Source organism: Rhipicephalus sanguineus, chromosome 8 (genome assembly GCF_013339695.2).
Source record: "Rhipicephalus sanguineus isolate Rsan-2018 chromosome 8, BIME_Rsan_1.4, whole genome shotgun sequence".
Classification (NCBI taxonomy): domain Eukaryota; kingdom Metazoa; phylum Arthropoda; class Arachnida; order Ixodida; family Ixodidae; genus Rhipicephalus; species Rhipicephalus sanguineus.
The window spans coordinates 14,072,921-14,097,555 of NC_051183.1; the positions used below are offsets into that span (position 1 = coordinate 14,072,921).

The following is a 24,635-nucleotide window of genomic DNA, read 5'->3' on the forward strand; positions in this document are numbered from 1 at the left end:
GTGTACTTTGGTACAATTGATGATCTTTAAGTAAAACTAAATAGGGAACATGACTGTTTGTCAAGCGGGAGGGCAGGGAAATTTCAAATCAGTTAAATGTCTCGTAAGCGTCGCATGCGTTGTTAAACTGGGCGAATATCACCGACGTCAATATTGCAGTCAGCAATAGCTCGTACGACAAAACGTACAAAAAATCAAGATGACGCGAAGTACGAGAAGGTCTGATTTTTCTTGCAGACACATTTTTTGTTACCTTTATGAAGTAAAAAACTCGTGCTGAAGAGAGCAGCTGCGAATGAGAATATGCGATATATGTCTACAGAGAATGGTCCTAAGCATCGTCTGAGTGCTTACGCACTTTGCCTTTTCATAGGTGCGCCTTGTAGCGTGGCAACTGCGCACCTGCGTGAAAAATTTTGCGGAAGTTAGCCTCTAACTTCGAGAAACAATATGCTATTTATTTAAGTGTTATTATTCATAAGTTGAGCACAACAGACATTACGAAATCGAACTGTGTAGCGAATTTTGTTATTGACACCGCTTTCAAGAAAGAACGGGTTCGAATGAGAGTGGCTGTCTATTTTATTACTTTCGCTTCCATATAGGCGACTGAATTCATAAGCTTAGTTGAGTTTCGTATTTTTGGAGAGATGCAAGGTTAATCAATATGGTTCAGATGTTTTAAGTGAACTGGCGGACGTTCAAGAATGCACGAAGTTTTTGTATGGTATATTTACTACAAACGGATGTGTACATTTATGTTATAATACGCACGTTAAGGAACCTCAGGCGGTCGAAATTTCCGGAACTCTCCACTAAGGCGTCTCTCAGAATCATATGGTGGTTTTCGGACGTAAAACTCCAACATTCGTTCTGTTATTGTGACACGGGAGCGTTAAAATAACTCGTCATCGCAGTGTATGAAACGCGTTATTTGAATGTTTTACTTTCGAACCCTACCGGCGACAAGTCGTCGTGTCATCCACTTTAATTAATTTACATTTATGCCATAATTACTGCACTAGAGTTAAAATACTAGAAATAATATACCGGTAAAATTCAGGTTCAACACTTACAAGCTCGTTACCCTAACTTCCGCTCCGATTCTGCCGAAATAGACTGGAAAGAAAAGGGCGGAAATAGTTACCACGCTGCAACAATGCCAGTGCGCAAGCAATCCTCAAAGGTTCCGCCCGGGCGCCCATTGCCCCGTGATGTGGGCCCGCTCCTTTTTACCTTCACTTAGGACTGTTAAGCTGATTTTGGTGCGGTTCGCGACAATCACAAGACAGAGTTTCGTGTTTGGCCGTCGTAGGCTTTACGAGTACGGTAATCATTCGCGATGGCGTTTTTGTATAGTGCAGTGATCATACAATTGCTTACAAACTTTTTAACCGAGGACTACCAGACGATGCCAACGTGTATTATTGCGTTGACAGAAACGTTGTGGCGTTTATGCCTGGCAAGCCTTATTGTTTTAATGATAGGTTGACTATTGCTTTTTATCCGTAAATGTGGTCACATGCATTCAGTGATATCGGAGTGCGCCTTCAATGTAATACTTTATGTAAGGCTGAATTAGCTTTGTCGTTGAAAGACTGAAGTGAGCGTTGTTACGTGGAGCTGTATGAGTCTGAGGACATTGGAATAATGCAGGGCATAGTTTTAGACAAAATAGACAATGCTTTACTTTCTATTCTGCCTGCATAATTGATACAGAATATTTGATAACCGGCTATGTAATATATGAGTTCTTTTCTTCCGCATTCGCTTCTAAACTTGATGTCATCATTATCTTCACAAATGCACAGTTTTTACACTTTTTAGCAACTCTGGGAGCAGAATCGAGTAAAATAAGTCTTGTACATCAGTACTAAAGGCCCCGCATCTCTTCGGGTTGTTTTCTTTCAAATATTTCTTTCAAATATATATCAACATGCAATTTTATAACTGGAGGGCACCTTTCGGCAATCTGGTATGGGACCTTTTACAGTATACGTACCCGCACGTGCATATTTGATATTTTGATTTTCATATAAATACCAACTTCTGCAGCAACTAATGGTCGAAAGACCCATCAGGCGGTTACTGCGCAGTCTGTGTCAGCGACGCTAATGCTCTGCATAGCAAGATATACCGCAGCAAATAATGGATACCTTACTGCGCAGCAAAGGAGCTCGCGGTTCATGGTTAAGTGTGGAATGACCCCTGGGGCATTCTTGACATTGCTGTCGAGGTACCCGAGTTCCCTGTTCGTTCAGTTCAACGGGCAAATCTTGAACCAGAAGGAAGGCGTCAGTATCGGGTCGGCAATAGCTCCAGTTCTTTGTGACCTTTACCTGGCGAAAGAGGATCGCAATATTAAGCACATTCTGGACGACGCCGGTGTGACGAGATGCTTCCGCTACGTGGACAATTACCTTGTGAGCATCCCTTTCGACACTTACACATATACTGTTATAGACAACGTTTGTTCTGTTTTCCAATCGGCACACAGCGGGCTTGATATCGCGTTCGAGTTCACGGTGGACAACCGGCTGCAGTTCCTAGATTTGGAAATCAGTGCCGGGTGGGAACACACCTGTTGGATGTACAAGACACGCAGTGGCAAACCTGTCTTGCCAGTTGAGTCTAATCACACGAAACTTATAAAAAGAGGCATTGCAAACTCGTGCATGATCCAGGCAACTAAAAAATCATGTTAGCACATAACGAATGAAAGCATGAGCTTGCAAATAGAGCGCTTGAAGAAGAGTGGTTATCCAAACGTGGTCCTGTCGGCAGTGGCAGAATGCTGCCTAAAAGAGATTAATAGCCCCAGGAAGAAAAAAGAAAGAAATAAGAATCCGGTGGTAGTGCTGCCGTACTTGCACACCGTGGCGCATAGATTAAAAAAGTGGCTTCCCGGTTTGGTGTGCAACTGGCATTCTCGGCGCCCAAAAAACTGGTAGGCTTGTGTAGGAAAGTCAACTCCCAGAGTAGTGAAGGCGACGCTCGAGATGCAGCATGTGGTGTCAGACACGTCAAAAATTTGTTGTGTGCAAGGTAGGAGTAGTATACAGGATTCCTTTGACCTGCGGGGCATCTTACATTGGGCAGACGGGCAGGTGCCTGAACAAAAAGGCTTCAGGAGCACAAGAATTTGTGTAGTAGGGTTGCAATCGAAGGGAATCTCGCTCAGCACTGCTCTAATTGTAAATGTAACCCAAATTTCAGGGACACTTCCATTGTGGTGCACAGCAAGGACAAAAGCAGAGGAACTATCCTAGAAGCTTACAGTATGATGTCGGGGAAGTCTGGCGCATGCGTTAGCTCCCCATCTGTAGCCCTCACAGAAAGACAAGTGGCATGTTTGGCGACACAAATATAAATGTAATCGGAGCATAAGTGCCTTATTTGATACAGATTTTGAATTAGATTAATGCACGTGTTTTACTGCATATTTGCACCGATGCTGGGTTCATGCGTGGTTTGCCTAGAGTGCCCTTTCCTTCGTAAGTTACGTCTCTCCCTCCTCTCCTTTTCTTGATCTTGTTTCAATAAATTAAATTGTTAGATGAGCGTCGTCTTGTTGCCCATGTTTTTTCTTGTCCTCAACTTTGCAGCGCTGAAAAAAGTTTTTCTGAAGAATACATTACGTCGTAAATTTCACAGAGTACACTGTGGTCAGCCAACTCGTAGTGCTTACCATCGTTATTACCTGTGATTTTCTGTACATAAATGGTAATAGCGCTTTAAAAGCGCTCTCATACATTGATAGCGAGTGTTCGCAAAAATTGAATTCTGAATAATAATAGTGCCGGCACATATGTGAGGTTATTGAAAGAGCCGGGCGATCGCCTGTTAATATGGTGGAAATTTCTACGGCGAGCTGATACACCTGTGCCGCTTTAGATGCACAGCTTTATGATACGATTAAACGTAAATGGTCGATTGGAGGCATATCATCGGTGAGAGGAAGATGGTGTAATGCGTTTAAAATTAGGAAGTAACTAATAGTCTCAGCCAAAACCTCGCCTTTTCGTGTGTAACAACACGTTTACTTTTGGGTTGCGAAGGCTTCAGAAATGACTTTATTGCCTGAAATCGCCCGTTTGAAGTAACATTCCTCATGCTTTTTAGAGACCAGCCCGAATGGAATATAGGTACTGAGAGTACTGCAAGATCTTCATTTTCATTGCAATTTTTTATTGTCACTTCAATATTGATAACAGTAGTACTGTCTCAGTTGAGCCATTTGTGATTGTCACAGACACCTCTCTTGCAAGTCTGCAAAAAAAAAGTAAAGATGCAGCCGTTTAGTTGCAAAGACAGGATTAGAGCAAATTCAAACCACATGTTATAATGATAAAAAATTAGTTTCGAAACTTCTTTCGGAAAACTAAGTAATACGCCTTTAATAGTACCGACGCAAACAAACAGGATCGCAGATAGCCTTGGCTGTAATAAGATCAAACCGGTTTTACAGCGAAAGCTGTTATGAGATCATTTCAACGGCCGTTTTACAGCGAAAGCTGTTATGAGATCATTTCACCGGCCGTTCTTGGTGCCGTAGTTGTCCGCCGCCGCCGCCGCCGGTGTCCGTAACCAGTATCGCTCGAAATAAGAAAAAAAAAACGAAATAAGAAAAAAAATCTAGGATGGAGCGAGGTTCGAACCTGGGCGCTCTGCGTGAGAGCCCAGTATTCAACCTCTGAGCCATGCCGGTGCTTGAAACTGCTTTGCAAAAAGGTCCTATACAGGCTTCATGCCGGGAAGAAACCACATTAGCATATTTGGAATTCTGATATCGATTGTGTCCACTGCTGTCTGTAACGGTGCACAGGTTGATTGGGTAAGTCTCGGGCAGACATGCACAGTACAGAAAATCTTTGTATGTTAGATACTTTTCGAATACATCTGTGGCGTGCCTTTAGCAGCAGATGCATCCATTAATATATCCGTATATGTATTTGCATGTAAAAATCATTCATGGTACGAGATATCAAAAGGAAACTACACACCCATGCACGTTCTGTATGAAATCTGCGTGCAATGTAAAGCTGACAGCAGCTTATTAGGAGCACATAACAAAGACAAAGAAGACTTAGTGTCACATATCAGCATTTGTTTTATTGCGTTAGTTTGCCCTGCGGCATCAATACACATTACATTGCATTTGATTCAACACATTAGCGCACAAGAATCTTTTTGTACTTCTAATTACACTTCACATACTGTGTGAAGGCAAAGATGCACATACATGTATGTAATCAACATGAATGGAAAATTATACCATCTCCGAATGAATGGAACCATGTGGGGATGCGAAGCAGCGCATGGGTCGACATAAGGTTCCGTTCATCGCGGGCACCTTGCCCGATGTTAACGCGTCCTTGCAAGTGGGGCACACTATGAATTCACTGTAGTTGCTGTTACTCGTCCCGATCTCTTGGAGCATGCCTCACGGTTTCATCGCGCGTCTTCAGAATCTCGTTCCCCGACACCATCACGTGAGTGCTGAGAGTGTAAGGGGGAGATGCCACAGCGTCTTACCCAGCCCCTCACACAGGCCCGAACGCGCTAGCGCGTGACAGCACGTTCTGACTAGGATACAACGCGTTGGTTCATCGCGCGTCTGCGGAATCTCGTTCCCCGACACTATCACATGATTGCTGAGTGTAAGGGGGAGAGGCCACAGCGGCTTACCCAGCCCCTTACACAGGTCCAAACGCGCTAGCGCGTGCCATCACACATGGTTTTGTCTGCGTTACGCTAAGCTAGGACAGCATATGGCAGCCCGGGCCCCTAAAGTGCTCTGCACGTATCATCAAGGCGGTCGAAGAACAAGAGGAAGAAGACTTCTCCTTGGCGCGAGCGCGCGCTCACATGGCTGTGCTAGGTGGTAGAAAGCGGACGGTCGCCAATGGAACTACGGACACAGCCCAGCGCAAAAGCTGCTTCGCATCTGAAATAACCGAAGTAGCAGGGCTATGTTTGAGAACTTCAACAAACCAGAACACTGTGCCATAAAGGTGCTTGACTATAGCTGCAAAATATTTTTTGACGTTATACTATGCTCACATATGAACATTGAAAATGAAAAGCGCATTTGAAATGAAAAGGCAAGAGAGAGAGAGAGAATTTATTTGAAGGCAGAGAGGTCGGCCTGAGTTAGTGCGCTCTAGCCTGCTACTCTACACAGGGGACAAGGGAAAGGGAAAAAGGAAGTGATGAGGGGTGATGATGAGGAGAGGAAAGAGATATGCGTATATAGAATAACGACTTATCATAGTGGTTTCGCTATAGTCTACTGTCCAGTTCTGTGTTCTTGAGAACGTTTATCACAGCCCTGATAGAAGTTGGTGACTTTGTCTGGTCGCACATAGCTGACAAAATACCAGTCTGACTTAGTGTTGCCACACCGATTCCTGCCGACGTTGAAGCGAGCGTATTACGTTGCGACACGTAAAGTGGGCAGTCACAAAACAGGCGTGCTAATGTTTCATGCACTTGGCATCGTTCACAGTTCGGGCTGTCCGCACGGCGGATGAGGTGTGTATAGCGGCGAGTGAATGCAACTCCCAGACGAATCCGATGCAGCAAACTGGCGTTGCCTCGGTTCATTCTAGCCGAGAGGCGAAAAGTCATTTCCGGAGCAACAGACTAGGCTCAATTAAAGAATGTGAGATATTGTTATGCACCCTCTGTTTTTATAAGGGTGAACACAAAAGAAAGGAGGGAGCAACAAGCCAGCTGCCGGTACCAGACATACCATTCCTTAATCTGGCAAGTAAGCATGCACAATTAAATTCACTGACTGGCATAAATGAAAACAGGCAGATATGAGTTTTCTGTAATGCATCATACTAGCAGCATCAGAGGCATGTTTTACGTGTTTGTTGCTAGGGGATGGTTGCAACACATTGCAACTGTAGTTGCTTTATTTTTTTGCATATTTTCCTCTGCATTTTCTTCCTCCAAGTTGCCATTACTATAGATTCGGTAGGTGATGGTGGTTGGGCAAGTAAAATCCAGGTGAAACAAAACAGTAGGCCAGAGCACATTGCAGAAATTTCAAATAACACGGAATTGATATCGGTGGCTAAGAAATTAATACAGAGAATGAAGGATCTTATGTAACGTGCTCTCCTGTGTGGATCGCCTCACTCCTGTAGAGGGGTGATGAGACTTTCTATGGGAAAATGGTTATAACACGCACCAGCGCAAAAGACACACTAATTTGTAACTCTGTCGCCACGATGCAATTGCGCGCCCTTGTAAGTACGTTCATCGCGAAATGTCGTAGCAATGCATGGAATTGAAATTCTTTTCATACGCTGTGAATATTTTATGGGTTTTTATTGTGAGGAAGGTTCCGGTATGGGGAGCCGAAACGTCATTCAATTTTCACTTTTTCTTATAGTCTGTGCAGTTTTATGATTGTTCGGCATTGTGCATTTCGTGGTCGTTCATGAGTTGATCTGAGTTTCTAAAACGCTGAGCACAAGTCTGCAAAAACCTTCAACCTTAAATCATTTAATTAGAGCCACCTACGAATGAATTGCCGTTCTAGTCTTTTTCGGGCACTATAGTGCTGCAAGGGGCTTCTCAGAAGAGGAGGCAAAGCACGCCGGGAAGAATATATGGCTGTGGTGGGCTCCAGTGAGATCGGAATGGAGGCAATTGCAAAAATTAAACATAGGTACCTTTTCATTTCCAAACTGTGCCATCCCTGCTGTTCTCAGGCAGCCATGTAAAATGAATGCTTTGATTCATAAGCATTAAAACATACCCTGGTCATACCTGGTATCTACTCTATTTTGACCCTTTTATTCCAATCTGCATCATGAAACGTGCATCACCGACCCAACGTCTAGCAACGGAGCTGACACACATGAAATTACGGCTAGGTCAACGAAAAATTACACAAGGACCCGCTATGTGAAAACACGCCTGCCTGGTTCCCACCAATAAACGCCAGCCCTGTTCACACAGGAATCCGCCAAACCGGTCGAATGCGCCAGAGCCACCAGAAATCATGTCTGAATTTCCCGCTCTGGCGTAAACTGGAAAAGCATTCTAGACTCCAGCTGGTGTATTTTTCCACTTGGATTGCGGGACGCATGCGTGCGAAAAAGTGAGATCAAGCATCAGAAGTAGTGATGGAGAAAAGAACTTCTCCTGCTGCCCCATTGAGGTTGCTGGAGAAACAGAAACAGTAGGCTAAGAGAGGTAGTTTCTGCCCGACTATGGCCTCCGTGATTAGCTCCGGCAACGCGCCGTCGCCGGAGGTAATCACGGAGGCCACGTCCTGACGAAGACTAGTCCTGTTGAATAAACACAAGCCCCCGAGCTCTCCGCTCACGAGCTCCTGCTCTCTATTCTAACCAAGTTATGTGATCACATGGTGTTTCGTCCGCCAGCTTCACCAACGCATACTTGCCAAATCTAGATTGCGCGTCTTGAAGCTATTTTCAATTTGCCAAACACGAAGCGATATCTGCCAAGTCGTCCAGTTGCGAGTTTTGTTGGTGTTGCGATGTTGGTTGTTTTAAGGCGGCAATATGAATCGAAGGGTATACGGCAGCCCGATTTGTACGAGACGACTGATCTAAAACGCACAGCGGTTGACAGACCACCCGTTTGGTGCGTAAGGTTCTGCCTCATACAGGAACTCGAGATACTAGGCAGCGATTGTCGACGGAGACCAGAAGAGGAAATAGATACATTTCCTTTTGTGATATATATATATATATATATATATATATATATATATATATATATATATATATATATATATATATATATATATATATATATATATATATATAGGGTGTTTCAAGAAACGTGTTCAACCTTCTCAAAAAATCAGGACAATGCGATATTTGCTTGGGGCTTTCAGAATTGCTTTTTCTGTAGCGGCAGGAATCGTAAGGTAGTTAAGCACATCATTTAGTTTAGGACAGTAAGTAAGAAAGTTACATTAATTAACTTTTGAATTAGGGGAGTTAGGTGATTGTGTCAAATGAGAGAATTCATGTTCTTCATGCGAGGAACCCATCCGAGCTTTGAGATTTCGAAAAAGCGTCCTCTAGTAATTGTTGTGGCGTAATGAAATTCAACGAAATGCAACGGCTTTCAACAGCGAAAGCCATCGAATTTGGTTGAGTTTAATTACTTCGTAATTATTACTAGAGGCCGCTTTTTCGAAATCTCAATGTTGGGATGGGTTTCTGGCACGAAGAACTTTAATTCCCCAATGTGACACAGTCACCTAACTCCACTAATTAAAAAGTTAATTAATTTATCTTTCTTAATTACTGTCACAAGTCATGTCTCTAACCATCTTAAGATGCCTAGCGCTACAAAAAAAGTCATTCACTCATTTTGGACGTCTCAGAAGAATATGGCAGTTGCGTTCTTCCATGTTTCTATTTAGGTTCCGCTATTGAATTTGGTTGAATTTCATTACTTCGTAATTATTACTAGATGCCCATTTTTCGAAATCTCAAAGTTGGGTTGGGTTTCTGGCATGAACAACTTCAATTCTCCCATTTGACGCAACCAGCTACCTCCACTAATTAAAAGGTTAATTATTTAACTTTTTTAATTACAGTCCCAAATAATTTCTTTAACCATCTTAAAATCCCTGCCACTACAGAAAAACAATTCTGAAGGCAGCAATCAAATATCGCATTTTCCTGATTTTTGAGAAGGTTGGACACATTTCTTGAAACATCCTGTATATATATATATATATATATATATATATATATGCCTTTGATACGCATATGTAGTATAGAGTTAGTTTTAGTGATATATGACAGAAACAAAGCCTGGGAAGGTAGGTTACATGAGAGCCGGCTATACAATCAACATGACAGTAGTGTTGAAGAAACGCAAGAAACAAGAAAAGGTAGAACGAATTAAAGAAAAGGAAAAAAATAAAGTAATCAGAAGCAGGATGCACATTGTTATCTCGAACAAGAATCAGGCAGTAGCTACCCCTCTTGCTTGCTGCTACTTTATGTGTAGTTGACAAGGACACCACGATATAAGTCATTTTGATTTTTTTTTCGACACAATTATATTGAATTATATTGTCACGGGGTCGTGACGCCGACGAAAACAGCAGTCGGCGTGTTCAAGATGAAACTCCTTAGTTGACCGAACTTGTGGCCGGGAAATGAAAACTCAAACGACAGCAACACAGGCTGTACACTGATATCGGCGAACAGGGCGTCGGCCGTCGACAGCCTGCTCAGCGGCATGGCGTGTCGGCACTTATACATGCGGCATCGAATATTCGAGCCTACTCGCTGGTCTGGTGACCGCGTTAGTTCCAGAATGAACTCAACTGTTCGCGCGCTCAAGCCTATAAAGAAATTCTGAAATATTCTGGAAAGTTCCCAGACATTCGGGCGCGATTTTCGCAAGACAGTGATTACACGTGTAACGGGCCAGTTACATAAACATAGGAAAAGAAGCGTGCGTGGCATTGCCCCCCACTGAAAAAGCATCGTCCTGATGATTGTGACAGAACATAGAAGGGAAAAAACAAGTTCATGCACAAATAAATTACAGTAACAAAGAAAAAACTAGAGTCCACAGGTTCTCTAACGCGTAAAAAACGGCTTAAGGCGCACGACATGGACAACTTCAGGTCATGCGCGGCGTCGCGGGAAGTTTGTAATGCCGTCCGTGATGACCTCGTAGTCAAGAGCGCCGAGACGTCGAAGCACATTGTATGACCCGAAGTATCGCCGAAGAAGTTCTTCACTGAGTCCATGTCGGTGTATCGGCGTCAAGACCCAAACGCACAAGCCGGGATGGTATTCCACGAAGCGCCGTGGAAGATTGTAACGGCGGCTGTCGGCCATCTGCTGATTCTTGATGCGTTGGCGGGCGAGCTGTCGGGCTTCTTCGGCACCCTGAAGGTAAACAATGACGTCGAGGTTTTCTTAATCGGGGATGTTGGGTAACATGGCGTCGAGTGTCGTTGCCGGGTTCCTTCAGTAGACCAACTTGTAGGGCGTCATCTACGTCGTTTCTTGCACGGCCGTGTTGTACGCGAAGGTCACGTACGGAAGGATGGCATCCCAGGTCTTGTGTTCGGCGTCGACATACATGGCCAGTATATCAGCTATTGTCTAGTTTAGACGCTTAGTGAGGCCATTTGTCTGTGAGTGGTAGGCGGTTGTGCGGCTGTGACTTGTCTGGCTGTATCTCATAATCTACTGAGTTAGGTCCGCAGTAAAGGCGGTACATCTGCATGTGATGAGGACCTCTGGGGCTTCATGACGTAGGACGATGTTCTCAACGAAGAACTTCGCTACCTCAGCGGCACTGCCTTTAGGCAAGGCCCGTGTTTCGGCGTAGCGGTTTAGGTAGTCGGTAGCTACGACGATCCACTTATTACCGCCAGTCAACGTTGGGAACGGCCCCATGAGGTCCATCCCGATCTACTGAAACGGTCGCCGAGGTGGCTCGATCGGCTGAAGAAAGCCTGCTGTCTTGTAGGCGGTTTCTTGCGTCGCTGACAGTCTCTGCACGTCATTGCGTAGCTAGTGACGTCGGCGGCAAGGCGCGGCCAGTAGTACTTTTCCTGTATTATTGCCAGCGTTCGGGAAACACCAACTGTCCTGCTGTCGGGTCGTCGTGCAGGGCCTGGAAGATTTCTGGTCGCTATTCTGAAGGCACCACGAGAAAGTACTTGGCTCGAAGTGGTGAGAAGTTCTTCTTTTGGAGAACGCCGTTGCGCAACAAAAGCGACACCAGTGCTCCCTTGAGTACTTTCGGAACGACGGCGGTTTTGCTCTCGATGTATTCTATAAGGCCTCTGAGTTCCGGGTCGGATCGCTGTCGTTCAGCGAAGTTGTCGGCACTTATGGTTCCGAAGAAGCAGTCATCATCGTGGTCGTCCTGCGGCGGTGAGTCGACGGGGGCACGAGACAGGCAGTCGGCGTCGAAGTGTTTTCTTCCGGACTTGCAAACAACGGTAATGTCGAATTCTTGAAGTCTTAGGTTTCGCCGTCTGAGGCCATCTGGAGGGTCCTTCAAGTTTGCTAGCCAACACAAGGCGTGATGGTCGCTAACAACTTTTAACGGACTGCCGTAGAGGTAGGGGCGGAATTTGGATGCAACCCTGATGATGGCCAGGGACTCCTTTTCTATTGTGGAATAGTTGATTTCTGCCTTTGATAGCGACCGGCTAGCACAGGTGATAACACTTTCCAGTCCGTCGGTCTTCTGCACAAGGACGGCCCCGCGTCCTATGCTGCTTGCGTCGGTGTGGGTTTCCGTATCGGCGTATTCGTCAAAATGCCCAAGCATCGGGGGCGTCTACAGGTGTCGTTTCAATTCTTGAAATGCTTGAACTTGCGACTTTTCGCACCTGAATTCGACGTGAGTCTTCGTGAGTTGCGTCAGGGGCTCGGCCATCCGTGATAATTCCTTGACGAAACGACTGTAAAGGCGCACAAGCCCAGAAGTCGGCGTACGGCCTTCTTGTCGGTGGGTGGCGGGAAGGCAGCAATGGCAGCTGTTTTTCGCTGGTCCGGGCGAACTCCAGGCTTGCTAATGACATGGCCCAAGAACAAGAGTTCGTCGTGCGCGAAGCGGCACTTTTCTGGCTTGAGGGTGAGGCCGGAGGTCTTCGTTGCTTGAAGTACAGCTTCAAAGCACCGGAGGTGTTCGTCGAAGTTTGAGGCAAGCACAACTCACGGACTCTTGGAAGGCTGGATGATGGAGTCGTGTAGCATTTCGTCGACTTGTGTCTTTGTGGCCTCGCATTCTCGCGTCGAAACTCTGTACAGGCTCTGGCGGAGCGGCCTGGCACCTTCCTCAGCTATGATGTAGTGTTTTGCGACTGGGGTCTGCCGAATTCTTGACGACTACGAAAAGCAGTCCTTGCATTGCTGAAGCATGGTTTTAAGCTGTTCTTATGCTTCGGAGGGCTCGGAACCGAGATGCTCGGTTCATAGGAGTTGAATCGGTAGAATCGGTGAGGGTGAAAGCACTGGTGGCTTGCACAATTTCTTCGATGTAGGCAACCGTCGTGCCTTTGTTCACGTGCTTGTACTCGCTCCTGAAATTTGTGAGCACCGCTGTTGCTTTCCCTCCACGCAGCCCGGCTATTCCTCTTCCGACGCAAATCTTGCGGTTGATCAACAAGTGATGGTCTCTTCAATGACGCCTTCCAGGGTTGCTGATTTTTGAGTGCCGAAGAAAATGATGACGCTGGTGCCAGGGGGAGGGCGACATAATCTTTCAGAACACTTGCAGCGTGCTTTCCTGGCGGCGCGTGCGGTGGTAAGGCTTTTGCTGCGGATAGTGTTATCGATTCGGATCTCAGGCCGATGACTGCACCATGTAAGCATAAGAAATCCATACCAAGGATGACGTCTCTCGAGCATAGTTGTAGTACTGCGAATCTCGCGGGATAAATCCGGTTGTTATTGCTGACTCTCGCTGTGCAGATTCCTGTCGGCGTCACTAGGTGTCCTACAGCAGTCCGAATTTCGGGGCCTTACCAGACGGTCTAGACTTTCTTCAACTTCGTGGCGAACGGTCCCCTGATGACAGAATAGTCGGCTCCGGTGTCGACGAGAGCTGTGACGCTGTGGCCGTCCATAAGAACGTCAAGGTCGCTAGTTAGGTCGTGGCGTTGGATCACGGCTACGTCAGTTCGTTCCGCTGCTTCCGCATTGCGTTGTCAGGTTCTCTTAGGGTCCCGAAGCTTCGACGTCAGGGCCTCGTTCGGCTTGCGGCGTATTCTATCGCGGCGGCGTCGTCGTCGGCGGCGGAGGATCTTCGGTATTTCGCCGTACAGCAACCGCACCGCCATCGGTTGCTGCCCTTAGTTTTCCGGATACGGGCTTGCGGAACGGCCCCGAGTAGGACCGGTGTACTGGCGGCGCTGCGGTGACATGTAGCGGGCTGGCGATCTCAAGGTTGGCGGGGTGTCCACTGCGCTTCTGGAGGTAGTCAGCGATGTTGTGAGGTTATTCACTTCGCTGTGGGCACGGTGCGTTGACGGCGAAACGGCGTAGCCCCATCTGTCGGTATTGGCAGCGGCGGTAGGTGTGGCCGGCTTCTCCGCACTGGTAGCAGAGCGGGCTATTGTCTGGGGCGCGCTAAACGTCGGTTTTCTTCGGCGTGTATTGCCGGCCGGCCGGCGGGCGGTGTGACGTCGGTGGCGGTGGCGGTGGTGTCTGGTGGTGGATTTGCGGCGGTGATGCCTCTTCATGTCGGTGGTGAAGCGGCGCGGTACGGCGAGCTGCAGCTGCGTAGCTCATAGCTTGCGTCTCAGGCTGCACTAGTTCAGGTGCTGTCAGAAATTGCTGGATTTCCTGGCGTACGGCGTGGGAGATCGGGTCCCCTTGAGGCTGGGAGGAGGGCAACAATTTACGCAGCTCCTCCCGCACGATGGGTCTGCAGGTGTCACGCGCCTGAACCTCCCATAGGTCGTCGCAGGAATGCCGCGGTTCTACTGCCTCGTACGCATTTCCAGCGTCTTCTCGATCGCTGTTTCTTCCGCCGGGAATACCTTGACGGTCTTGGGTGGGTTGCGCATCAGCCCAGCGAAGAGTTCTTGCTTGACTCCTCGTATGATGAAGCGGACTTTCTTCTCCTCGAGCATGTCGGGGTCACGTGTTCGAATAGTCTGTTCATTTCTTCCGTTAAGGTGGCCACGTTTTCGTTCGGATGTTGCGCCCATGTCTCCAACAAGGCCGCAGCCCTGTCCTTTCGGACGACGCTCGTGAACGTCGCCAAAAACGCGCGGCCGTGTCTATGGCCCCAACGCCCGGCGCAGCGCCGGCGTTAAGGCCATAGAGATGGCAGCGTCTCTAGGGCAGCGTGTCGTGCCCGGTCTACACCACCTATAAAAAAAAAAAACCTGGCGACAACTTTCTGTGGCAGGACAGCCAAAGCTACGTGGGCGGAGCTTGTGTACATGTGTTGCTACGCCAAGTATTCCGTTTGCGGGTGATTTCGGTTTTGGTATCGCAAGCGCATCCAACACGTGCATTTTGGTACGCACATCGAAAGATTATGCAGTTTGTTTAATAGTGTTATGAAAGATAGGGCTACCTATATAGCTTCATTTGAAAGCTACGACAAGCCTTGATATACTTATGGATGCAGCAGTGAAGTGAAAAGTATGTGGAATAATTGTTGAGCTCTTATGCAAATCACATTACAGAACGCTTATATGCCAATGGTGCTAGTCCGGGTCAAAGCAAGCACCATATAGTATTAAGCACATTTTTTTTGGAAAGCGATAGAATACCCTGTATCGCGAAGGAACGCTGGAAGCAGCTTTATTGAAGCGGTCGTTTTTATTTTTGCAAGAAATAAAAATGGGCACGACAAGCGGGAACTGCGCAATTGTAAATCTTACGCAAAGGCAAAAAAAAATTTCCTAAATTGTGATGCATAAACGGTCAGAATCGTCGTTCTCCTGCATTTGGAGACGCAATAACCTCTGTAAACGCTAACATTATTTCGTCAGGGTACACGAAGGCATCGCCGGCGGCTGCAGAAGTCTTGGAGCGGGTGGGCGTCACACGCTTGTAACTCGAAGCGGGTGAAACGCTCTCCTTACCCGCTGTGGTCAAGAACGCTATTTTCGCAGAGAAAAGCACACAACCGTATAATAGACATGAACGCGTCTGTTGCCCAGACGAAGCTTTGCACTCGTAATTTTATCATCATAAACCACTCTCATCGCAAAACGCCAAGAACAGGTGCCGCCGTTAGCGCCGACATGCACAATATTACAGTCAGTACGCTATCTGCAGCGCGAATGTATCAGAAATAGTAAGCAACCAAAATAAAACCATGTGCGCAACACACCTCATCAAATAGGTAATTTCTTTTACGTACAGTTTCCAATCGCAGGTCCGCGTTCAAGCAGCTGAACTTGCTGAAGACTGGCAGGTCGCCAGCGTCACCTTCATGTTGACTATCGCGATGAGCAACCCACTTGCGCTGATGGTATCACTTGCACAGAACTTCTTTGCCGATGATTGTGTACGGGCAACAAAATATTTAACAACGCACCACTGTCTTCATTTTTTTCCGCTCGATGAACACAGATCACCTAACGAATACTCGCTTGTCGGCTTCGATACGCACTCGCTTATAGTTCACTATATACTCGCTGTAACCGAGCGACGCCATCGTTGTTTTCAGGGGCATGAAAACGTGAAATCGACACCGTAACAAGAGAAAACTTGAAACAGCAAAACACGAAAATACTTCACGGGATAAGCTTTCTGACATTCGATGGAAACAATCATGAGCATAATACTTTTTTCTTTTCTTTTTATGTTTTCTTTTATGCTACGTAGTCTAGAAAGTTAGCGTTCGAGGATTACATGCAGAAGCGCAGTAAAAAAGTATGTGCTTCGATTCCGTAGCCTTGGCTGTGCTGCCACAGAAAGTATTCGCCAGGCCCCGCCACGGTGGTCTAGTGGTTATGGCGCTCGACTGCTGACCCGAAGGTCGCGCGATCGAATCCCGACCGCGGCGGCTGCATTGTTGATGGAGGCGAAAATGGTTGAGGCCCGTGTACTAAAGAACCCCAGGTGGTCGAAATTTCCGGAGACCTCCACTATGGCGTCTCTGATAATCATATCGTGGTTTTGGGACGTTAAACCCTGGAGATTATTAAAGTTGTCCCCAGGTATAGACAAGAGAAGCCCTGCGCACTCCCTCCGTGACGTAACAGAGCTTGCCCGACGGAGAGGGACGCTATCGCCCGTGGCGCAGTTTGCCAGTTCATGCAGTGGCAGCAGGGGACGGACTCGTTCAGTCGTCGCTGCACACGCGACAGGGACGCGATCAGCTCGCCCGCAGCCACGCGCTCATGGCGTTAGCACGGCCGCTAAATAAACCTTTTTTTAGATGCGAAGCATCTTATAGCGGAGTTCAAACCAGTGGTTCAAACCGGTGGTGGTGGTGTGCGGCGTGGCCACCCTTACTGCGCATGCGCATACTCTCTCCACACACCTCCTCTCCACTCACCTCTCCGCTCCCCTCTTCCCTTTCTCTCTCCCCTTTCCCTCGACCCTACCACTCCCCACTTCCCCTCTCCTCCCCCTCTCCACTCTTCCTCTGAAACGCGGGCTAGACATGCCGAAATTCTCTCCTGCGCAACGCCGCGATGAGCGCCAGCGCATGCGCGTCCCCTCCCCCTCTCTCTCCTCTCCTACGCTGCCCCCCTCTCGCAAGCTTGTCGACAGCGTTCCACGCTCGCCCTGTGAAAATTAACGGCCAGGCTAGAGGGAAGACAAGACGCGCGTAGCGTTCCTCTTCGCGTTCCACTACGCGAGGTCGGTAGCATGCCTAACGAACGCCAACGGAACGCGATCGTACAGTGCTCCGGCTTCGCATCGCCTCATGGCCCGCTTTAACGGGAAATGGTGTAATCTTTTAGATGCGAAGTATCTTAAGGCCGAGCTCAATCCGGTGGTGTGCGGCGTGACCACCCTTACTGCGCATGCGCATACCCTCTCCACACACCTCCTCTCCACTCACACTCTCAACTTTCCCTCTCCACTTCCCCTCCCCACTTCCCCTCTCCACTTTCCCTCTCCCCTTCCCCTCTCCCCTTCCCCTTTGCACTCTTCCTCTGAAATGCGGGCTAGACATGCCGAAATTCTCTCCTGCGCAACGCCGCGATGAGCTCGAGCGCATGCGCGTCCCCTCCCCTTCTCTCTCCTCTCCTACGCTGCCCCCCTCTCGCCCGCCTGTCGACCGCGTTTTTCGCTCGCGTTGTGAGAATTAACGGCCAGACTAGATGGAAGATACGACGCGCGTAGCGTCCCTCTTCGCGTTCCACGACGCGAGGTCGGTAGCATGCCCAACGAACGCCAACGGAACGCGATCGTGCAAGTGCTCCGGCTTCGCATCGCCTCATGGTCCCCTTTAGCGGGAGATGGTGTAATTTTTTATTTAGTGGCCGTGGCGTTAGAGTGTTCCAGCGTTCCGGTGCGCCAGCTATGTGACATCACTGCTCCTCGCGCATGCGCAGCACGGCTCTTGTACGGGCACGCGAAACCGCTCCGGCTCGGTCAGTGTAGCTAGTGCTACAAAAAGTGCCGCGAAAGATGTCCCAGCTGAGTTCGGACTCCCGATTCTCGTACCAGGTCCTTCTGCATCTTTCAGACGTGGCGCAGCTTGTCGGCGCAGTTCCAGTTGTTAAATGTCGAGACCCTTTCAAACGTCTCCAGCCAGGTCTCGGGGTCTGCAGATGGTGAACGACGGAATGCCGGTGTCTCCCTGGGCGGCTGCATCACTATCGCTGCAGGGGACACTACGGCCATCATCAACGCGTAACCGCTGAGCAGGTTGTCGGCCATAGACAACCTGCTCAGGGGTAGGCGTGTCGGCGTTTATACATGCGGCATCGAACATTCGAGCCTAATCGCTGGTGGCCGCGTTAGTTCCAGAATGAACTCAAGATTCTGAAATAATCTGGAAGGTTGCCAGACATTCGGGCGTGGTTTGCGCAAGACAGTGATTACACGTGTAACGGGCCAGTTACATAAATATAGCAAAAGAAGCGCGCGTGGCAATATTGTGAAGTCTTGGTGCATGTATTGTGCAATAATACATAGCTGGTGCGATCATGCACTGCGGTTCGCTAACTCTTTTTTTATGTTGAAAAAGTGTTGCAGGGCCGTGTCAAGGCTACCAGTGGATACTAGATCTTGTGTACTCTTTACACTGTGTGAATAAGCTTCATGCATAGTTGTGGGATGTCGATAACATCACCACCTGGCTGCATGAAGGACTGAAATTTTGTGCGCAAGAAATTTTGCACGGAGGTGTTTTATTGCGATAGCAATTATAAAAAAATTATATGGACACTCTCGGCTGAATTTTGCCTTTCGCCCTCGCCGTCATGCTTCGGATATGTATATGTATATATATAGAAAGCACAAAGAAAAAGAAATCAGAAGAAAAAAATAGCGATGCACCCGATCGCGGATTTGAACCATCGACCCCTCGCCTCTCAGCCTGCTGCTTTAGACAACTAAACCATGCCCCGTTTTTTTTTTCTTTATTACTTACTTTTGCACCTCATACAATAATATTAGAGTGCATAAACAGTACATACAGAGGTAATTACCAGAATGGTTACATAGTGACTAGAATTCCTTTAGACGGATAAGTGGCTCAAGTTGTTCGAGCCACTCTGGAATTGGGTCTTTAGTTTTACACTCTTCAATAAACTTCGTGATCATTTGGCGGAAATATTCACGAATGGGCAGTGTATTGATATCAGCATGGCGGACTGCCATGTACTTTTCCAAATACTGTGAAGGCCGAGCAACATAACAGTATCATAAGGTGCTCCATCGTCTTCTTCATTAACTGGTAAAAACCTGATCCCGTAGGCATCAATCGGTAAATCTTTTTTTATAGTTCTCTGCAGAATGTCCCAGAAGAACACCCCTGCATGCGCCGGCGAAATAACGGCGAGCTATTTATATACTATATTTACCGCTGGTTGGCAAGCAAATCTTGGAGGAGCTTGAGCGTATGTTCTATCACGCAACGCTCCTAATTTTCTTGCGATTTGAAAACTATCCTTGAGACGCGCACGACAATGTGGCCCTTTTCTGTACCCACTCATGATGTGGAAGGGAAAAAAAAAACAAAGAACACCGGGCACGCCTTACATCAGACGCCCCCGTGTGGTAGGAGACGCAGGGAGTCACTCCACCCGACGCAGTTTAAAAAAAAAGAAATATCTAAGAGCGTCTGATTCTCCATTGTAGACACTTGCAGACGCAACGCTCCTGATTTTCTTTTATTATGAAAACTGTCCTTGAAACGCGCACGACAAAGTGTCCCTTTTATGTAGCCACTCATGATGTGGAAGAAAAAAAAAAACAAAGGACACCGGGAGTATAGTGTACCGGGAGCACACCAGGCACACCGAGGCTGCCTTGATACGCGTTTTGTCCGCTTTTAGGGCGGCACACACATTGAAGCACACTAGGCACACCTTGCATATCACACGCCCCCGTGTGGCAGGAAACGCAGGGGGTTACACAACGTGCCGCAGTTTAAAAGAAAAAGAAATATCTAAGAGCATCTCATTCTCCATTAGAGAGTTTGAGAATTGGGGACCCAAGACACTGGGTCACCAAGCTGCGTTGGGTAGGCTGCTCTTGCGTTCGGAGGATCAGGAGAGTTTGAGAACTGGATCAAACGGAAGCTGCGTTGGCGCAAACGCACGGGGCGCCACACGTGGTGAATATAACCCATATATGCCCAAACTAAAAAAAATGACAAAACAAAAATGCTTTTGCACAAAAAGTGTACTTTTATCCTCAAAAGAAAGCACAAGTTCTTTATTTACTGCCAGGTAAACGGAACCCTGTTTTTCAAGCCGTCCTATACATGAAAGACACTGGGCATTATATAAGGGTGCTATGTGCCGGTGTGGTAAGCCTTGAAACATTTCACGTGCACACCGACATTGCACTTCTTCCTCTCCATGACGTCTTTCATACAAAGCACGCGTTTGCCCGGAGAAAGCGGTCGTCATTTTACGTGCACCTCTTCCTCTCCATGACGTCTTTCACACAAAGCACGCGTTCGTCCGGAGAAAGCGGTCGGCCCGTGGCAGCATTAAAAGCAAGCAGTGTCTAGGCTTGTACACGTTCTGTTTGATGTGCTGTAGGTGGCGCTAGTCATCAGCTAAAGAAAGAGCGATGTTAGAGTGCATCAAAGAAGCGTCCTATATGTAGGACACTGGGCATATATAGGTTAAAATCATGCGAGACGCGGGCCGTACAGCGTCGTTACCCGCGCGGTGTCTGCATAGTCTTGCAGTGACCCAATACGTCTGGGGACCCACGCTAGTTTTTGATTTTTGGGTCTTGCGCCGACGCGAGCACAAGAGTCCAAGAGTGGCTTGGGTTTTGCGCATGCGCCCTGGCGGCTCTCAAGCTCCTTGGTCCCCAAGCTCCTTGGGGCCCCAATTGTCAAACTCTTAAAGGCTACAGCGCACAAAGATGGGGACAACAGAAGAAAACACTGATACTTTATTCTCTGAAGGAGGAACCTTATATGCGCACTTCGAGCCAATGAAAGCAATATTAGGCACAGCACCAACACGAGATAAAGTTACAACAAACCTAACACTGCAATACCAACTAGCCCACCAAGCCATACTTGTCAAACTCTCTCTTGCCGACGCTTGCAGCGCGTTGCTCAAGCACAAAGCAACGCCTCCTCTAAAAAGATGCCTGCCGCGTGAGCCAAAAACCTCCTGCCCTGCCCTTTCCCTCCTTCCTCGTTGCTAATGGAGGCGATAGCTGTCGATCCTTGCAGTGGCCGCTTGCAACACTCATATGCGCATGCGCACATTACCACCCCCGACGTCACACCACGCCAGCCCTATTGAAATCAATAGGGCAGTACGTGGCGCCATCTCTCGACAAGCGACCACAACTCAAGGCAGGACGGCTACAATGGGATAGCCAGCGACGCCGCAGGCATCTTTCTAGAGGAGGCGTTGCACAGAGACGTAACAACTGTTGCAGTTGTTAGTTCACGCGTGCCCTGTGCATGCCTGTGCGTTCTTTTCGAGCATCCTCTTCTGTGCTTCAGCGGCGCACTGCAAGTATCGAGCTGCTTCTCGTTCTTCTTGTGACATTCCAATTTCTTGCTATCGCATTCATTGCTTCACCCTTGCGGCGAAACTGTGACTTTTTTACATGGTTGTAGAAGTAAAGAGTAGTCACGTGCTCAAGCAAAGTTCAAGGAGAAAAAATACTCACCTTGCCCTGCCCGCACGCCATGCCGTCCAGCCTAGCGTATTTATAACAAGTCATATAACCGATGTTGTGGCAGCAGCAGCTTATATGGCAACCATCGCTCTGCAACACAATCGGTGTTAATCGATGTTTTTCGTAACAACTTCTTCAGTAAAGCAAGGTGAGCTTGGGCCGATCCCGCAGATATTGCAATACCGGGCCGATCTCCTGCTTAGCTGTAATTGGCTTTAAACACTCGACCCTAAATTATGATATGAAATAACAGTAGCGCTGTAATAAATAAATAATGGCAGTGTAATTTAATGGTACGTACGGTAGAGCAGAAATAAATAAAGTGGCTACCACCGGTGACATTAATGTTGGTATTACCAAATTCAACAATAAGGACTGTTTCCTAACACTTGTCTAGGACAACTTTGGACTCGCACGCTACACGCGGTACAGATCGTGTTTGGATTTGGTATTGGCAAAGAATGAATGAGAGGTAGTCGCAGAACCCAGCGACCACAAAGCGATTGTAATTACCATTATTCTAAAGCAATCAAGCATCGTAAACACCCCACCCGTCCCCCTCGCTTAGCAGAAGTGGGGGGGGGGGGGTTCAAAAGCTTCACTTAACATCCACGTTTGCAGGGCTGGGATGGTGAGATAATTTTTTGCAATGCGCTAGCGAATGTCGCGGCATGTTTACGGGGCAAATGGAAATAGACGCTTCGTGCTGTCTTGTCCTTTTTTCCTTGAGCATTCTATAGTTTCCTGCTTTCGCTATGTAACATTCCCAAACATTCCCCCATACACGATCTTGACATTCGTTTTGTGCATTGCCTACACTCACTTCATTTACATGACTAATGGAGCACGTTGAGATTGATTTAGAGTGGCAATAGATAAGTGCAAGATGACTTTGCTCGGCGCAGACATACCTCATTCCTCAGCATAATTGCAACGCATTTCTTTTCTATTTGCAGCTACATTGACTTAATGACTTTTCCAATGTATCTGCATATGAGATCAGTGCACACCAGCGAACAAATGTTCTATTGCTTTCTATTTACCCGCCGTACTTGCATAGCAGGCTGAAGTGTTGAACGGCGAAGCACAGGGTCGCAGGTTTGATTACGGCCCTGGCGGTCCGTTTTCAAGGGGGGAACATGCGATAACACCCGTGTACCTAGATTTAGGTTTAGGTTAAGGAACTTCAGTCCGTGGTCCCCCACCACGGCGTGCATCATAATTATATGATGGTTTGGGAAAATAAACACCGAAATTGTGAGATCATTATTACAACTTTTTCCGACTTTTCTGCTCACGGATGTTACCGCACTTCCGTCTTTCGCAAATGAAAATAGATCAACAGGATATAAATTATGAATACACAAAAAAGTGCCACAATACATTGCCGAAAGAATTTCTTGAGAAAACTTGCTGTTTGCATAACTTACCTTTCCCAGAGCGATCTCTCGCCCTTGCGCTTTTTTCTTCAACAATTGCTTGCAATAATACAGCTTACGAACAGTCTGCCCTGGTAATTTCTTCTGGTTCTTCATGTAGTTCTGCTCGTTCACAACTTTGATGCATTCCTCCGTTTGCTTCCTGGAAAAAAAAATGAGTCGTGGCATTGTATATCGGTACTATATATAAAATAAAGTAACAATTCTGCGACATGTGTGTGATCCTCTGTATATGCACTTACACGTAGCGCATTCTAACAGCCGAAGACCTCCAACACAGCGCCTGGCTAAGTATTGCAGGAGGTTAGAACCGATTAGGAAAACTTGGATAGGTAGGAATGTTTGGCCCTGGCTTTAAATTAAATATGGGGTGTGACCTGATAGCAGACACCCTGTCAGGCTACGTGAACGCCTATTTGTAGCAGATTAATCTTCATAGGAGGGTTCGCTTAATTGTTTCACAATTTTCATAATCCCAAACGAAGCGGTTTTTCATTCTTGAAGTCTGCTAGCTCTCTTTATTGAGCCATCTACAGCGCAGCAAGCTAAAAATTCGCATTATTTCTTGGCCAAAAACGTAATTTATAAGAGCAGATATTAAACCCTTTTGTAAGGCATGTCTTACAGCTTAAATAATCTGGCTATCCCACTGAGTAGCCATAAATACGAATGCATTCATAGCATTTTCGTTACGTTACGCAGTGACGTAACCCTTCGTTTGCACGCCTAACTAGTTTCTTCCTATGTGCAAAGTTGCTAAAAAGTTTCCATATTGCATTGTCGTTATGTTGTTTATGTAAACTTTTTCATTGTGATGAAGCTTAGCTGTTTCCTTATTTTGTTTCACTCCATCAAAAATTAGTTATCATGGCGCTGAATATTATTGTGACTGTAAGTAAAATTCCTTGAGCGCTAGTTAGTCATCCACCAGTGCTGTGCTTTATTGAAATATGTTCTACAGTCAGGCAAATGAGAGTCTTTATAATACTATGTTGCAATTTCATTTATATATATGATGTTTGCAGAAGTTTGCCTATTCTCATTGCATTTTTTCACGACCCATTTTATCTCTACAAGGTTACTGCAATTTTGTGAGGTATAATCCCTTAGTAGCCTGTGAAAGGCTTCTGCTATCATTTTATTTTGTGTATTCAATCTGAGCAATATGTATGTGTCATGCCTGTTTTCATGAAACCTGAGTAAAAACTTGGAGGATGCTTGAGCTTCGCCTTCAAGAGTAGAATGCGATAACGTAATCGGGCTCCGTGCCCATTGCCTTCTCAACTGCTAGCCTCGCTTCGCTCCTCGGTGGGTGCGTCAACCTTGCTACAAGGAAACAATCGTCTGTGCACCTAACATCGGCCGTTTCAAACTATCCTAGAATGCCTACTGCCAGTAA

The 24,635-nt window shown here is 47.0% G+C and overlaps 1 protein-coding gene across 1 annotated transcript in view; it reads right to left on the reverse strand.

Annotated features, from left to right (window-relative positions):
• Positions 1-4,088: 4,088 nt before the first annotated feature.
• LOC119401421 (venom metalloproteinase antarease-like TtrivMP_A) overlaps positions 4,089-24,635 on the reverse strand; it is a 75,821-nt gene continuing 55,274 nt past the window's right edge. Inside the window, exons 12-14 of the mRNA XM_037668207.2 lie at positions 23,228-23,378; positions 21,789-21,887; positions 4,089-4,269 (exon numbers count right to left, since the gene is read on the reverse strand). Coding sequence (XP_037524135.1) covers positions 4,225-4,269; positions 21,789-21,887; positions 23,228-23,378 — 295 coding nt within the window. The 3' untranslated portion in view covers positions 4,089-4,224. The remainder of the gene's footprint in view (positions 4,270-21,788; positions 21,888-23,227; positions 23,379-24,635) is intronic.